We start from the raw sequence: 15732 nt of genomic DNA, 5'->3' as shown, positions 1-15732 counted from the left end.
TGAAAATTGCAATATCTCGTGAAAACGATATATATAATTGCAGTAATGGGTAGTAATTGTGTTATTTATTTAATTATTTATATATTTATAAACAAAACATTTTTTTATTAGATTTCAATTGGATCAATTGCATTCTTCCTTCTTTTTTTTTCTAATATCCTGATATATATTTTTAGGTGTTAGATGGCGCTATAGTCCTTCTGCTAACTTTATTGCATTTAGTGTAGAAAGTAGGGCAAAAAAGTAAGGTTAAATCCACGCGGTGCGTGCAAGTCGATCAGTATGTCAAAGGCCGATAAAGATTCTGATGTCAGCAAAAAGCTTTCGAACATGGAAATCGAGGAAACGGGTAAGAAGTTAACGCATAAAGAAAAAAAGAAATTAAAAAAGCAACAAGAATATGAAAAAACGGTGGAAATGTTGACGAAACCTGGTGGTCAGGGTCATAGTGAATTAGAATCAAATTTTACTGTTTCACAAAGTCAAACGCAACAACGTGGTAATCAACAATTAGAAAATGCGGTAGATATCAAAGTTGAAAATTTTAGTATTGCTGCTAAGGGTAAAGAATTATTTACCAATGCCAGTTTACTAATAGCTCAAGGCAGACGATATGGCTTAGTAGGACCAAATGGGTATGTAAGTTGTTATTAGACTTAATTTTAGTATGCATCTGCATTTATAAATTATTATGAATAATATAAACATTTTTGCAGGCATGGGAAGACTACTTTGCTTCGACATATTGCTAAAAGAGCTTTCGCAATTCCTCCTAATATAGATGTATTATATTGCGAACAAGAAGTTATAGCTGATAATACTCCAGCCGTAGAGGTTGTCTTGAATGCTGATGTAAAATGTAAGGAGTTACAGGTGGAATGTAAAAAATTAGAAGAATTAATTGAACAAGGAGATAATACGGTTCAAGACCGATTACAAGAGGTAATAGTTTATTTTATTCGTTATTCTATTGTATGTTAATTAGAGCATAATATAATATATGTTTTAAAGGTATATGAAGAATTAAAAGCCATTGGTGCTGATTCTGCAGAACCACGTGCTAGAAGAATTTTAGCTGGTTTAGGTTTTAGTCGTTCCATGCAGGACCGTGCGACTAAAAATTTTTCTGGTGGATGGCGAATGCGTGTTTCTTTAGCAAGAGCATTGTTTGTAGAACCTACTTTATTGTTACTTGATGAACCGACAAATCACTTAGATTTGAATGCTGTGATCTGGTTAGATAATTATTTACAAGGATGGAAGAAAACATTACTTATTGTTTCCCACGATCAAAGCTTCTTAGACAATGTGTGTACAGATATAATCCATTTGGATCAACAAAAATTATATTATTACAAAGGAAATTATAGTATGTTTAAAAAGATGTATGAACAGAAAAGGAAAGAAATGATTAAAGCTTATGAAAAACAAGAAAAACGCCTTAAAGATCTGAAAGCTTCTGGTCAAAGTAAAAAACAAGCTGAAAAGAAACAAAAAGAAGTGCTTACTAGAAAACAAGAAAAAAATAGAACAAAAATGCAGAAGCAGGAGGAAGATACTGGTCCACAAGAATTGTTGCAGAGGCCCAGAGAATATATTGTTAAATTCAGTTTTCCCGATCCACCACCGTTACAACCACCAATACTTGGTCTTCACAGTATGTATATAATAATGATCATATTTCCAGTCACATATCTCCAATCTAAAATATTTTATTTCAGATGTTACATTTTCATATGAAGGACAAAAACCATTATTTATTAATGTTGATTTTGGTATAGATCTAAGCTCTAGGGTAGCTATAGTAGGTCCAAATGGTGTTGGTAAATCAACATTTTTAAAATTATTATTTGGAGAATTAACTCCGCATAATGGAGAACTTATAAGAAATCATCGATTGGTAAGTTTAAAATAAAATATATTTATGTTATTTAATTATTATATCACCATAATATATTCTTTCTTATTTTAATAGAGAATAGGAAGATTCGATCAACATTCTGGAGAACATCTTACCGCTGAAGAAACTCCATCTGAATATCTTATGCGTTTATTTGATTTACCATATGAAAAAGCTAGGAAACAGCTTGGTACATTCGGACTTAGTTCTCACGCACATACAATTAAGATGAAAGATTTATCAGGTGGACAAAAAGCACGCGTAGCGCTTGCTGAACTTTGTCTTAATGCACCTGATGTTGTCATTCTTGACGAACCTACGAACAATTTAGATATTGAATCCATTGATGCACTTGCTGATGCAATAAATCACTACAAAGGAGGTGTTATTATCGTATCTCACGACGAACGCCTTATCAGAGATACCGAATGTTGCTTGTACGTAATAGAGAATCAACAAATCAATGAAATTGATGGAGACTTCGATGATTATAGAAAAGAATTGCTTGAAAGTTTGGGAGAAGTTGTAAACAATCCAAGTATAGCTGCGAATGCTGCTGTTTTGCAGGATTAACTGTAATATAATTTGTCATGGAGGAGAAAATATTTTCCAAGTCAAAAGCATCCTCGGATCGTCTGAATAATTTTAGCAAAACACAAGACAATTTCCGCTCCGATAAAAAAATGAAGCATTTAAATAAATCTAAGCTTGCTCGTATAATACAAAATTACTGTACGAGAACTGGACTTTTGTATAAAATAAATTTCTTCCATGATTAATGTAAAAATAAAGATTGTTTACGATTACGTATATTTTTTCAAATTTTAATCTTTGTAATATCATTAAATAGACAATTAATTGTTTATTATATTTTTTTCTGTTAAAATACAAAATTTACGTAGTAAATGTTTATCAATTAAATTAATTATTGAGAATTAAATGAAAAAATAATGTTCTTTAATATTTAAATGTAATTATCGCCTACGATAGTAGTAAGAATTACCAATAGGTAGCGTAGGCGTAGTGCGTGCGACCGGCGGCGCAATGTTCGCTGCCAAAAAGGGCAGACGAGTGATGTGAAAATTGTCAAATATTTTGTGCGAGATAATATACCGCTGTGAGATTAAACGTGTAAAGGAATCTTAACAATGTCCAGCACTCTAGAAAATAAAATATTAGATTTGCAAGAGCGCCTTCGAGCGGAAAATGAATCGAGAGATAGGGATAGGCAAAGCAGCGAGGTTGGCTTAGGAACGGGCCTGCAACCGTCATCGTCTGGTTCTGCTTCAAGTCCTGCCGTACGCAGGCCAAAGCAACGTAAGTTATAACGAGGATTAATAACTCGAATAAAAATAGCTTTCGTTTTTTTCCAAAAAATTGTTGTCGTTTAAAAGTTCCATCTCCGTGCTGTTTTCTTTACAGAGGTTATGTTGACCATTGCGTTTCTGTTGACTTTGAGACTGGTGTATTTTCAATGAACATTATGCAAAATCAATTATTTCAATGTTTCCTTTATCTTTAATAATAATTATTAAAAATTCGAATTGTACAAAATTAGATTTTATTTGCACATAATCGTGTGCTTGAAAATTCAATACCAGTAGTCTCTAAAATATACGAATAAGATGAAAGTGTATGTCATAGTATAAACATTTAATTTTACTTTTGGACTTTATTCAAATATTGTTACAATTGTTTAATTTTAATTGTTATGCAATCATATGTAAAGATTGTATGTTGCTTTAACCAGGAAATTTATTTTGATGATTATTATTATTATTTCTGTTAATCTAGTTGGCGAAATGGGTACTCCTACTCGATTAAGAAGGCAGCTGGATTTACCAGTATCGCACATGGCACCTCCAAAGAAACACGACAGTGAATTTGAATCTAAGTTGCAAGAAATCATGAAAATGAATGGTATTCTAAATATAAATGGTCAAAGATATCAAACAGAAATGAAAGACTTAGAACATCTAGGAGAGTTAGGTAATGGTACTTGTGGACATGTTGTGAAAATGAGGCATAAACCTAGTGGAGTAGTCATTGCAGTCAAACAAATGAGGCGTTCTGGTAATGCAGAAGAAAATAAAAGAATTATAATGGATTTAGACGTCGTATTGAAATCACATGATTGTCCATATATTGTACAATGTTTGGGTTGTTTTATTACCGAATCTGATGTTTGGATTTGTATGGAATTAATGGCAACGTGCTTGGATAAATTATTAAAAAGAAGTAGACAGGCCATACCGGAGGATTTCTTAGGAAAAGTTACAGTTGCTGTAAGTTTATCGAATCATCGTAATTATATACATTATCCTATTCATTTTTTATTAATTAGATTATTTATTTTGTAGACAGTGAAAGCCCTTTCGTACCTGAAGGAAAAGCATGGTGTCATTCACAGAGATGTAAAACCTAGTAATATTCTTCTTGATGAATCAGGAGGAGTAAAATTATGTGATTTTGGAATATCTGGTCGATTAGTTGATAGTAAAGCAAAAACTAGAAGTGCAGGATGTGCTGCTTATATGGCTGTAAGTATTATTTATATTATTTTACAATCAATTAACAATTATATGAATTATTTTATTAAATATATTTGATCATTTATTTCTTGTAGCCTGAAAGAATAGATCCCCCAGATCCGACTAAACCAGATTACGATATACGAGCTGATGTATGGAGTTTGGGTATTACCCTAGTTGAATTAGCTACTGGTGTATTTCCCTACCGAGATTGCAAGACTGATTTTGAGGTATTTAAAAAAAGAAATATTTCTCAATTGGGTAAAGTAAAAGTTAATGAACATTGTTTTCTAACATTTCTATGAATATCTTTTTAGGTATTGAGCAGAGTGGTACAGGATGATCCTCCGTCCCTCCCTTCAGATGCATTTTTTTCTAAGGAGTTTCGAAGTTTTGTCAGTTGCTGCCTTACAAAGAACTATAAACATCGCCCCAAATATCATAAACTTATGGAACATCCTTTCATCCGCAAGTATGATGTTCCACAAGATGAGGATATAAATTCTTCTTTATCTAATGCTGGCTGCCAGCAGTGGTTTGGTAGAGTTATGCGACAACTGGAACCAAGGTTAGCATTATTATTTAAGAAATTGTATTTAAATTGATTAAATGACATAGTATTAAACATAAAAGCAAATATTTTTCTTTTACATAATGTGATAATATTTTACTCAAAGACAGGCTACGTATAAAAATTTGAAATATTTTTAAATATAGCATGAGTTTCCCAACTAATATAGTAATTATTTGGTTTGGTTTGAAAATAACCGGGTATTGCATATTGCATATAATATGGTTTTTAAAAATGTTAACATGTCTTAGCATTGATTAAAAGTTAGTGGGTAGGTATTTAAACAGCTTCAAAAGTGATGCTGTGTTTAAAAAATTGGGTATTCATTGGATAATAGTATTTATACGATTATCTTTGAGTCTTACCAAATGACATTTGAAAATCTTGACGTACGTTACGATTAAAAGTTTGCGTGCGTGTTAAATTGTGTTACAGCGTTGAGCTTGAGGGAGGCAGCGCAGCGTAGCATCCCCGCTCTCTCGTCCCTACCCTTTCTTCCATTTTCCTCAAAAAATTACCAAAAATTCCCCAAAACTTAAAAAAAACACACCTCAAAAATCCCAAAATGTCTGCCCAATTTTCATTTCGAGTTGTTTGGTTTGTGCACGCGACAGTTACACACCCCACCCTTCAACCCCCGCTCATGGTAAGCATTCTTTTTTATTTATTTCTATATTATTTAACGAATTTTTGATAATGTGACACACGTATCATTTTTACTTGTACACGGTCAATATGTTAAAAAAGATTGTATTATTATGATTTTAATTATTTAAATTTTGATTTGTTTTTCTTTCTTTTCTTTTTTCCCCCTTTTTTTTCCTCTCTTGTTTTTTTTATCCTCCAATTACAGGTCTATAGAGAAAAGCGTAAACAGTCCATAAAATTTGGAACCTTATAGGAAATTCCTTCATCCTTATCTGTGTTGCATGAATTTGATTAATGCTCTAACTTTTATTAACTTTATATAGACTTAGTTCTTTTACAGATTTCAAGATGAAATATATATATATATGATACTATTTTCATGGATATATGATAGTGGCATTTGTCATTCTCCCGGAAGTCAGTGTATTGATGAATTAAAGATTGTAAAAAACGAAGAAAATTGACAACATATCATTCAGTTTCAGGTTTCCAGAGGGACAGCAACGAGTTACTGGTCATGTGTCCCTGAAACAAACTGTTCATTTAAGGGTACAGTCTGAAATACCATCTTTCTTAAAATCTAATAGCACCAAAGAGACACAGAATTCCAGTTTTCTACCATTTCATCAAAGATCTAGTAGCGAAAATGGTGCAGCTTATGTATCCTGTAGTCCATATGTGCTCAGAAGAAAAGAAATTTCCAGGCCGTTCTCTCCGCCAATGAACAACGAAGTTCAACAAAGCGAACTGAACTATCAACGATCATTTTCACCCTATAGACAATCGATTGAACAAAATAAAGATTTCGTTTTGAATCGTTGTTCTAATGGCCAAGGAAAATCCGAGGGAAGACCATTTTCACCATATAGACAAGACACGAATATAACAGACTCAGGAAATAGACCATATTCTCCTTATCACGGCGGACGTTACGAAGAACGAGATAATAGCAAGGATCGATGGCAAAACATCTCACGATCTTTGAGTCCTTTCGCACGAGATTATTCTCCTTGGCGGCGTGAGAATGTTGATCCTCCGGGTGTAATACAACCACCTTGCGAAAGTGGTCGATATTCTCCATTCTTACAGCAAAGACTCGGTCAGATTCCAACTGCACCTCAAACTCATCCACAAAGTCAGGATATATATGGAAGTCCTATGATTAGTCGTAAGAGGTTTGTAATAATCTTAAATATATATTTAAAATTAAATTAATCTCGCGTATCTCATCTAATATATATATATTTTTATTACCAAAATCTAGGTTTCCTTCAGAACCACCTACTCAAGGCTCTCATGGTTCGACCAGTCCTCAATTATTAATATCACGTTTCGCGCATCAATTAACACAAGAACCACCCCCGATGCCACCGTCTCAAGGTGGATCCAAGGAATCTGCAAAGAAACGTTTTGCGTCGTACGTTCGTCTTAGGCTCGGAAGTGATCGTGCTCCTTCACCGGAGCCACCCCCGAGATTGAATCGTGGCGAATCACCCCTTGCTTTAAGAAGGAATATAGGAGATCAGCAATCTCCTTCGTTCTCCAGAAGGTGTGAAATTAATTTAATAAATTAAACACATAAGCTAATCAGGAACAGATCGCTTCAAAAAATATATATATATATATTTTGTTATAGGTATATATCACCTTCTCCACCCCAACCTCCACCTAGGAGATTGTCAGAAAGCAATTCAGTACCTGGCAGCCCTCAGCACGTTCGAGCTCGTTTACGCTACACTCCCGAACCTCAAAGAAGACCTCCGCCACCATAACCCACCGTTAATATTAAAATCGATCCCTTATTGGTGCCATACACGAAAAGAGTCATTCGAGCAATCACGTGCATCTAATATAGGGAGAATTGGGAGGGTGGGAATCGTACTTCAACGAGGATTCGCGTACAAAACAAATTTGTCTTTATGGTGTTCTTTCATAGTGTGTGGATAAAAGTTAAAGAAATGAAAAATCTTTAATACTCGAGCACCTCGAATTAATTAAAAACTTCTACGGTTTAAAAGGGGCTTGTTATTCGAGTCATACATACGTTTACAATAATACGGCGTCAAGGACCGTTCGTGTATATATAAAAAAAAAATATATATATATATATATATAAACTCTTTTTTCGTTATAAAGGGAACGGTCTGTGAAACTAATCTTTGCACAGCTTTCATGACCATGACGTGTTGTAACGTGTGAACTATTCTCAATTGTCAATGATTCTCTTATCGACATAATATATTTATATAGAAATGCAATACGATGTTCGACTTTTTATATCGCTTGTATAAACACGAAAAAAAAAGAAATAATAGGGGAAAACGTAAGTTACTCTCGAAATTTTTCTAAAATCATTAATCATGAGAGGGAAAATAGGAGGAAGAGAAGGAAGGGGAAGGGAATTGGGATTAGGATTGAGTTGTAAGGGGGTGGGGTTGCGGCTGAATCTATTTACGTACCGAACGCGTAAACCGTTCCTATTGCTCTTCGTTTACGCTTCTTTTTTGGGGGAAAAAAAAAATAAAAAATAACAACAATAAAAAAATAAAACAAAACAACAATAATAAAATAAAAAAAGATCCACAAGTACATACGTTATTTGGGTGAAAGACTGATGATATGCGAAAATCGCAATCGCTCTCTTTTTCCCTAGACGGCCTTGCAACGATGCTCGTTTAATCGAATCAACCCTCAGCGAATTTTTCCACGTTTTGTTATCGTTTGTAATATACCAAATGAACTGCGGCCGTAGTTAGGAACGATCTAACGCAAACCAAATCGCAATAAGAAGATAAAGAAGAAGAATAAGTATCGTTCTAAACGGGTATATATATATATATATATATATATATATATTAAAAATAAAAGAAAAATATATATGTATCCCGTGTAAAAAAATGAAAGGCACAATTTTCGCGCCTCTGAGACTATAAAATTTCTAATCTATGTATATTATTTAAGAGAGGCGTGTGTTTTGGGCTAGGATGCGTTGTAATTATTCTTAATTAACATTTATTCATTAACTTCGTGTAGTTGTACACGCGTAATTTTTACTCTTTTGTCGCTTATTTGACAATGGAGGATCTGTTGCAATGTAAATAAACTTATATTTATATGAATCGTATAAAGTTTTATTGTCGGCACACACAGTCGTATTTCTTTCTTTCTTTTATTCTTTATTTTTAATTTCTCTTTCTTTTTCTATTCTCCTTTTTCATACTATTATTTTATAATTACATTCTGTAGATAATTTTATTTATCTATTTCTTATCAATTTGAATAAATTATATTATCATTATCGATTACATATATATATACATGTAATCATCTACCGGAAATGTAAAAATATTTTATTTTTATTTCCAAGTACTATTATATATTTATTTTAAAGAACAAATTAACGTCATTAATTATATAACAATTTAAACATATATAGAAACGTTTCGTATTGTCATTCGTCAGTTCATAGTTTTCTCTTCGAGATATAACTATGAATTTGATTATAAAACATGATCTATTACGGTAGTATAAATTAGTACGTATGTTAATATACGTGCATTCAAAAAATATCGGAAAAATAAAAATAAAAATAATCTCTGAAAGAAATAGATCGTAAGATGTTAACGATAAAATCTTGATTGCTGTATAATTATATTCCTTTATTTTTTTGTATTTAAATAAAAAAGCCATGTTTAAAAAAAGCATCACAACTTAAAAGAATTATATGATGTATAATTAAAGTGAACAGTATATTCCGAGCTATAAGAATTAAAGATATGAATTACAACGGAAACGTTTTCAACAGTTAACGTATTAAAAAATATAATAATCTAAAGGAAGTATATATTCGTTTAATTAATCGATTGATTTAGATAAACGGTCTTTGTTGGTCTCGAGAAATAACTAACGTTAACGAGTAATTTAATAAGATAAGGGCTCGTGCTTTAGGATCGTTTTAAAAATAAATTCCTCGCTTGGATCAGCGCGTCCCTGAGCAATCAATATGGCCTCCAGTTCTACGCGGGGCCCAACAGTGCAGAGCAGGTTTTTCTCGAAATACCATCGATAGGAACGTGTTACCTTGAAAATAAATTAGCCAAGACGCTAACCGATTTGGTAAAGCTCATTTTCGCAGTGATAAGAAGTAATTGAGTAACAGTGTTCAGTCAAAAAGAAATATCAAATGATTATAGTTTGTGAACATAGCGCGTAAGATATTGCATGCGTATACATACACACATAATACATGATGCACATATGCATAAATACATATATGTGTGCGTGTATGCGTATATAGATATATGCATCTAGATCGGTGTGTAATTCATCGTTGGACCGATATTCATTTCCGTTTTACATTTACCCGGTGCCATGATAATAGTTCATAGATATTCTAATTAATAACTATTATTTCTTAACTTCGACGTTTCCTCATTCTAATTTTTCCGAACCTCGTGTCGTGTTTCCACGCAGCTTTTCTTATACGGTGCCATGTCCGAGTGTAAAAGTCAGGATGCCGCTAATACGAAAGAGGGTAGTCAAGAAGAGGGCGAAGATTCGGACATGGCCGGTGGTGTCGAGGATAAACTCAGTATCCAGCAGATCCTCGAGGGCATGACCAATGAATTTAATAAAAGTGTAAATCCAGTTAAAAGCGTGGATGTTAATCGACCCTCTGAAAATGTGGATCATGAGGAACTCCAAAAATCATCAACGACGACAATTGTTGACGAAATATCAAATGGTATTGATGGGAATTCTAACCTGGACAAATCTGAGGATGTTACAACTACAACAACCACGGAGACAACAACGACGGCGTCAATACCTACGACGACGATGACGACGACGATGATGACGACGATGACGATGACAGCGGCTGCAACGGCACCGACAACGGTGATGATGACGTCGATGACGACAACGACAACGACAACGACGACGGCGACGACGACGATGATAACGACTACGACGACGTTGACAACGCCGATAGCAACGATGGCGATGGCGTCAACAATAACGACCGCAACAACAACAACAGCTCAAGAGGACAATAACGTGGAGCCGGTAGTCGAAGAAAATCATCTATGTGACGATGAAGGTACTCTAAAACAAGAATTAATCAAGAAAGATAACAATATTCCACGTATAGTTTTAACATTTAGAACTATTGACGAGAATACGGATCATGGAAAGAAAACTAAAATATCCAGTTGTTCCTCCAACCTCAATTTAGTACCAGATGAATTGGCCAATTGTGATCAGATTGGTGGTGTTTCCGTTAAGATAGAAAATCCAGATGAAAGTTCTGATATCGTTGAGAAGTCTGATTCTGAGGAATGCAAAATCGAAGAGAAGCAAATGGAAGATACACAGGATAAAGATAAAGTACAAGAAGAAAAAGTAGAAGAAGAAGAAGAAGAGAAGCAAGTTAAGGAAGCGGAAAAGAGTAAGAATATAGAACAACCTGTAGTTGATGAAAAGAACAACGAAAAGATTGCTGTTACTGATGAAACTCCTGTTCCTTCGGATAACGTTCCTGAACCACCACTATCTACTACACCAATAACCAGAAAGAGAAGAGTTGGACGACCTAGATTAAGAACACTTAGGTTTTTTATTTTCTGTTATTTTATATTCATAAATATATGTTCATGATATTTGTAAACATTCCGTGACATTTTTAGTGATTCAACAGAAGAAAATCCTGGTCCAAAACGTTCTGCGAGAAGATTGTGCAAAAAATCCTTTAAAAGTACAGTTTTAGAAAGTGCAATGGCAATAAAAGAAAAGTCTAATTATACAGAGGAACATTTGAACTTAAAAAAGCAAAGAAAGTACAATAAGCCTGGACGACCAAAAAAACTATCTCAAGGGAAAGCTCGTCAAGAATCAGAACCACCTCTTCCAGAAATAGATAATGCTTTTGAGGTAATTATGAATTCAGAGACTTTTAGAAGTACTAACTTAGGAGATGGAAGTATGAATGATACGAGTTTGGATGATTCTCCAAGTTATTCCTCTGAATTTGATGGTATGCCTAAATTATCTCCTATGACGAGAAGTTCAGATGTACAAACAAAATTAGGTAGTTCTATTGGTAGTCCTTTGAGCGATGAAACACCTTTAGCAGATATAGAAAAACCTTTTTTAAAACCTGCTACTGGTAAACGTAGAAAAGAGAGAGGTCGTCCTCGTGGAAGTCAAGCCGCTCGAAAAATAGCTAAAGCAGATTCGTTTGAAGGTAATTTAAACTATAAAATATATATTTCTTTTTTTTTTCTGGACATCTTTTCAACAGAATATTAATTGCAGATGGTTCACCAAGTGTTGCAGAAGCAGGAAAGCACAATGATTATCCTGAAGGTAAATCCGATTTCAATTATTTATATTTTTTTTTTTATTGATATAAAATATTTAATAATATTTAGATCATTTTTTAGAAGGTGCTGTACCTGCAAAAAGAACCCGTCGAAGTATGGCTCCTAGTCCAAGTCCTGCAGAAGGACAAGCTTCAAAACCAGAATCTACAGCTGTTGTTAGTGAAGTAAGTTCACATTACTATTATTATAATTACTTATAATAATAATAATAATAATAATAATATAATAATCATTACAATCATTTTTCAGACATATGGACAATCTATGCTGTGCTTATGTCAAGTACGATCTCAACTTTATGTGACAATAACAGGCTCTGGTGCACCTCTTTATTGTACAGCTATAGATTCTATTGATAATAGAATAGTAGGATGTTGTAACGAAGTTGATAGTAATGATGTTGCAATGAGAAGACCTAGTACTCGAGTTCCTTTTATTATATTATGTCGGATGCATAAGGAAAGACTTTTAAGACATAATTGTTGTCCTTCTTGTGGATTATTTTGTACACAAGGTAGATTTGTTCGATGTACTAATGGCCATCAATATCATAAAGAATGTGAAGTATATCCAAATAAAAAAGCAGCTTGTCCACATTGTGGAAGTGAAAGTACAATTTATGATGTAATCGTCACAGTCAGTGGAATGCGAAGACCTGTATTTATACCAACTCGAAAGAAATTTTCTAAATTACCATCCGCGAAAATGAGCTTACCTGGTAAAGGAGATAATACAAAATTAGCAGAACGTCCACCTAGTCCTTTAATAAAGCCTGAGATTATTAAAATACCAGAACCATCAATTAATGCAGAAAGACCAGAACGCTATACTATCATGAGTCTTTATACATCTGTGAAAAATGGCGATTTAGAAAAGTTGGTTAATGTTTTAGGTCGGTTTCTCAAAATACTTAGTTTCCTGTACACATTTAAATTATTTGATATACAAATAAAATATAATAATAATAATAAATATTTTACACTTTCAGCTTGCGGTTACAATGCAAATCATATATTTAGAGAATATGCTCATCGTAGTGGTTTACACATTGCTGCAGACAAGGGTCACTTGTCTTGTGTGCATGTCTTAGTACAAGCTGGTGCTCAATTGGATGTGATGGATAGAAATCAATTGACGCCTTTGATGTTAGCAGCTAGTAAAGGAAAATCTGATGTGGTAAAATATTTAGTTAGGATAGGTGCGGACGTAACTATGAAAGGTGAAGATGGCATGACTGCTTTACATATGGCTGCAAAATCTGGTCACTTAGAAGTATGTCAAATTATTTTAACTGAATGTAAAGTTCCAAGAACTTTAGTAGGTAATCAAATAATCTTTTAATTTTATACGTTTTAAAATTAAATGGATTGGAATTTATTTGGTTGTTGTTATTATATTAAATTTATTATTTCATTCATTAGATTCTGTCGATGATGGGGGATGGACAAGCTTAATTTGGGCATGTGAATTTTGTCATACTGATGTAGCAAGGTTTCTATTAGATAAGAAATGTGATCCATTAATCAGGGATGCAGAACAGAATATAGCACTTCACTGGAGCGCTTATAGTGGAAGTTCAGAGATTACCGAAATGCTTCTAAATGAAGGATGTGATGTAAATGCAGTCAATGTTCATGGGGATACTCCTTTGTAAGTTGAATTCTGATAGAATGATTATTTTTCTAGTTATGAAAATAATTATATATGATATAATGAAGAGAAAAGAGGGAGGGTTAATTTAATAAATTGATATATATTTTTGTAGGCACATCGCTGCAAGACAAGATCAGTATGCAGTTAGTGTTTTATTGTTAGCTAGAGGAGCAAAAATAGGAGAAATAAATGCAGCTGGAGAAACAGCTGTTAATTGTTGCCTAAATGATGGCGATACTATATCGGCATTAAGATTAAATGCTAAAGTTAATGAATTGTCTGAACATATGTGGGAAAAAACTGTTAAAATATTAACAAAGTAAGTGTGTTTGTTGATAATAAAATATTAAGTGCATAGAAGATATTCAACTCAAAGTAATCTGTCTTTATAGTGACATTTCACGCGGTAAAGAAACAAATCCAATACAATGTGTTAATGGTTATGATTCTGAAGATAAACCAACAGATTTTCTTTATGTAACTGAAAATTGTTTTACCAGTAATATACATGTTGATCGTACAATAACATCTTTGCAGTCATGTCGATGCGAAGATAATTGTAGTTCTGAAAAATGTCTCTGTGGAAATATAAGTTTAAGATGTTGGTATGATGAAGAAGGTAAACTTATTCCAGAATTTAATTACACTGGTAAATACATTTTCGTAATATGTTATTAAACGGAGGTTTATATATTATTTATATATATAAATAATCATTTACTCAATCTAGATCCTCCCATGTTATTTGAATGCAATCCAGCTTGTGATTGTAACAGGATAACTTGTAACAATCGAGTTGTTCAACATGGTTTGACACAGAGATTTCAGTTATTTAGGACACAGGGTAAAGGTTGGGGTCTTAGAACTCTACGACATATTCCAAAGGGTACATATGTTTGTGAATATGTGGGAGAAATTATATCGGATTCTGAAGCTGATCATCGAGAAGATGATTCATATTTATTTGATTTGGATAATAGAGTGAGCATAAAGAATTCTTATCAACATTAATTGTTCCTTAAATAACATCTAATATATTTTTTACGTATATATTTATAGGATGGGGAAACATATTGTATTGATGCAAGACGTTATGGAAATATTGCACGATTTATTAATCATTCTTGCGCACCTAATTTATTACCAGTACGAGTGTTTGTTGAACATCAAGATTTGCATTTTCCTAGGATAGCATTCTTTGCTAATCGAGATATCGAAGCCGACGAAGAGCTCGGGTATGTTAGAAAAACTAGATTCATCCGAAGAATTTTGAAACGGCTCTGTATAAAATACTAGATACTGTTTCATATAAACTTCGTTAATAAATTTTCTTCAAGTTTGGTTTTAGTTGCCTAGACTCTACCTTTGTTGCTTTTTATATTAGGCATCTTTAATTTGAGGAAACATTTTGGTATATTTCATTGGTTTTATCTTTTATCAATTTATACATTGCACATGTATATATATTACGTTTTAAGATTATTATTTGTATAACTAAAGTTTTAAGTATATTTTTTAAAGATACTTTGATTGAAAATTTTCTTTGAAAACATTGTTGTTACGTTATCGACGATTATAAAGCGATGGAATTCAATATTTTGTCTTTTTGAAATATTATTTTATTTTCTTTCAAATTACATATGAATTGATTTAAAATTGTGTACGTTTTAAAATAAAGATCAATATTCATTGACATTGTTTGCCTTCAGCTTCGATTATGGGGAAAAATTCTGGATAATAAAATGCAAGTCTTTCACATGTACCTGTGGAGCTGAAAACTGCCGATATTCGGAGAAGACCATACAAGTAACGTTGGATAACTATCGGAGAAAAATACAGCAAGAAGAAATGCTTTCCGGTCAAGTGCCGTAATTTTATGGCGACAAAATCTATAGTTTTGATTTTATATTCTTATATTACCAGATAATATTTTACGCTTTTAAATATATATATATATATATTTTTTTCTCATTTTTTTTAATCTTTATGTATAAACGGAGAATCTTTCTCTTTTATTTTTATTTCGACAATGTTTTTCCCTTTCCC

At 32.9% G+C, this 15732-nt stretch overlaps 3 protein-coding genes across 3 annotated transcripts; all 3 read left to right on the top strand.

Moving 5' to 3' along the window:
• The first annotated feature begins 198 nt into the window (after nt 1–198).
• LOC106787707 (ATP-binding cassette sub-family F member 1) lies at nt 199–2695 on the top strand. Its single transcript, XM_014750307.1, has 5 exons — nt 199–635; nt 717–942; nt 1012–1657; nt 1722–1900; nt 1976–2695. The coding sequence occupies exons 1-5, from the start codon at nt 283–285 to the stop codon at nt 2471–2473; spliced, it is 1902 nt and encodes a 633-aa protein (XP_014605793.1). The 5' UTR covers nt 199–282; the 3' UTR covers nt 2474–2695.
• Nucleotides 2696–2907: 212 nt separating this feature from the next.
• LOC106787706 (dual specificity mitogen-activated protein kinase kinase 7-like) lies at nt 2908–8769 on the top strand. The gene is made up of 8 exons (XM_014750305.1): nt 2908–3217; nt 3695–4185; nt 4261–4440; nt 4527–4661; nt 4749–4999; nt 6130–6825; nt 6915–7199; nt 7287–8769. The coding sequence occupies exons 1-8, from the start codon at nt 3049–3051 to the stop codon at nt 7420–7422; spliced, it is 2343 nt and encodes a 780-aa protein (XP_014605791.1). The 5' UTR covers nt 2908–3048; the 3' UTR covers nt 7423–8769.
• A 745-nt stretch (nt 8770–9514) lies between these two features.
• Nucleotides 9515–15647, top strand: LOC106787705 (histone-lysine N-methyltransferase EHMT2). Its single transcript, XM_014750304.1, has 12 exons — nt 9515–11262; nt 11338–11894; nt 11966–12016; nt 12094–12197; nt 12283–12925; nt 13022–13354; nt 13455–13683; nt 13799–14005; nt 14079–14335; nt 14417–14667; nt 14746–14921; nt 15396–15647. Exons 1-12 carry the CDS (start codon nt 10142–10144, stop codon nt 15556–15558), a joined length of 4092 nt encoding a protein of 1363 aa, XP_014605790.1. The 5' UTR covers nt 9515–10141; the 3' UTR covers nt 15559–15647.
• The last annotated feature ends 85 nt before the right edge of the window (nt 15648–15732 follow it).

This window comes from Polistes canadensis, unplaced genomic scaffold (assembly GCF_001313835.1).
Source record: "Polistes canadensis isolate GaletaPanama2010 unplaced genomic scaffold, ASM131383v1 scaffold_111, whole genome shotgun sequence".
NCBI lineage: Eukaryota > Metazoa > Arthropoda > Insecta > Hymenoptera > Vespidae > Polistes > Polistes canadensis.
Note: the sequence above shows the minus strand (reverse complement) of the source record. Positions and strands in the feature narration are given on the sequence as shown.

Excerpts from the sequence above, each read along its gene's own strand:
- LOC106787707 (XM_014750307.1), top strand. The coding sequence starts at position 283 with ATGTCAAAGGCCGATAAAGATTCTGATGTCAGCAAAAAGCTTTCGAAC. Across the intron at positions 943-1,011 it reads TTCAAGACCGATTACAAGAG|GTATATGAAGAATTAAAAGC; the intron begins GTAATAGTTTAT and ends TATGTTTTAAAG. Across the intron at positions 1,658-1,721 it reads ACCAATACTTGGTCTTCACA|ATGTTACATTTTCATATGAA; the intron begins GTATGTATATAA and ends ATTTTATTTCAG.
- LOC106787706 (XM_014750305.1), top strand. The coding sequence starts at position 3,049 with ATGTCCAGCACTCTAGAAAATAAAATATTAGATTTGCAAGAGCGCCTT. Across the intron at positions 4,441-4,526 it reads GATGTGCTGCTTATATGGCT|CCTGAAAGAATAGATCCCCC; the intron begins GTAAGTATTATT and ends TATTTCTTGTAG. Across the intron at positions 5,000-6,129 it reads ATGCGACAACTGGAACCAAG|TTTCAGGTTTCCAGAGGGAC; the intron begins GTTAGCATTATT and ends CATATCATTCAG.
- LOC106787705 (XM_014750304.1), top strand. The coding sequence starts at position 10,142 with ATGTCCGAGTGTAAAAGTCAGGATGCCGCTAATACGAAAGAGGGTAGT. Across the intron at positions 12,017-12,093 it reads GCACAATGATTATCCTGAAG|AAGGTGCTGTACCTGCAAAA; the intron begins GTAAATCCGATT and ends ATCATTTTTTAG. Across the intron at positions 14,668-14,745 it reads TATTTGATTTGGATAATAGA|GATGGGGAAACATATTGTAT; the intron begins GTGAGCATAAAG and ends ATATATTTATAG.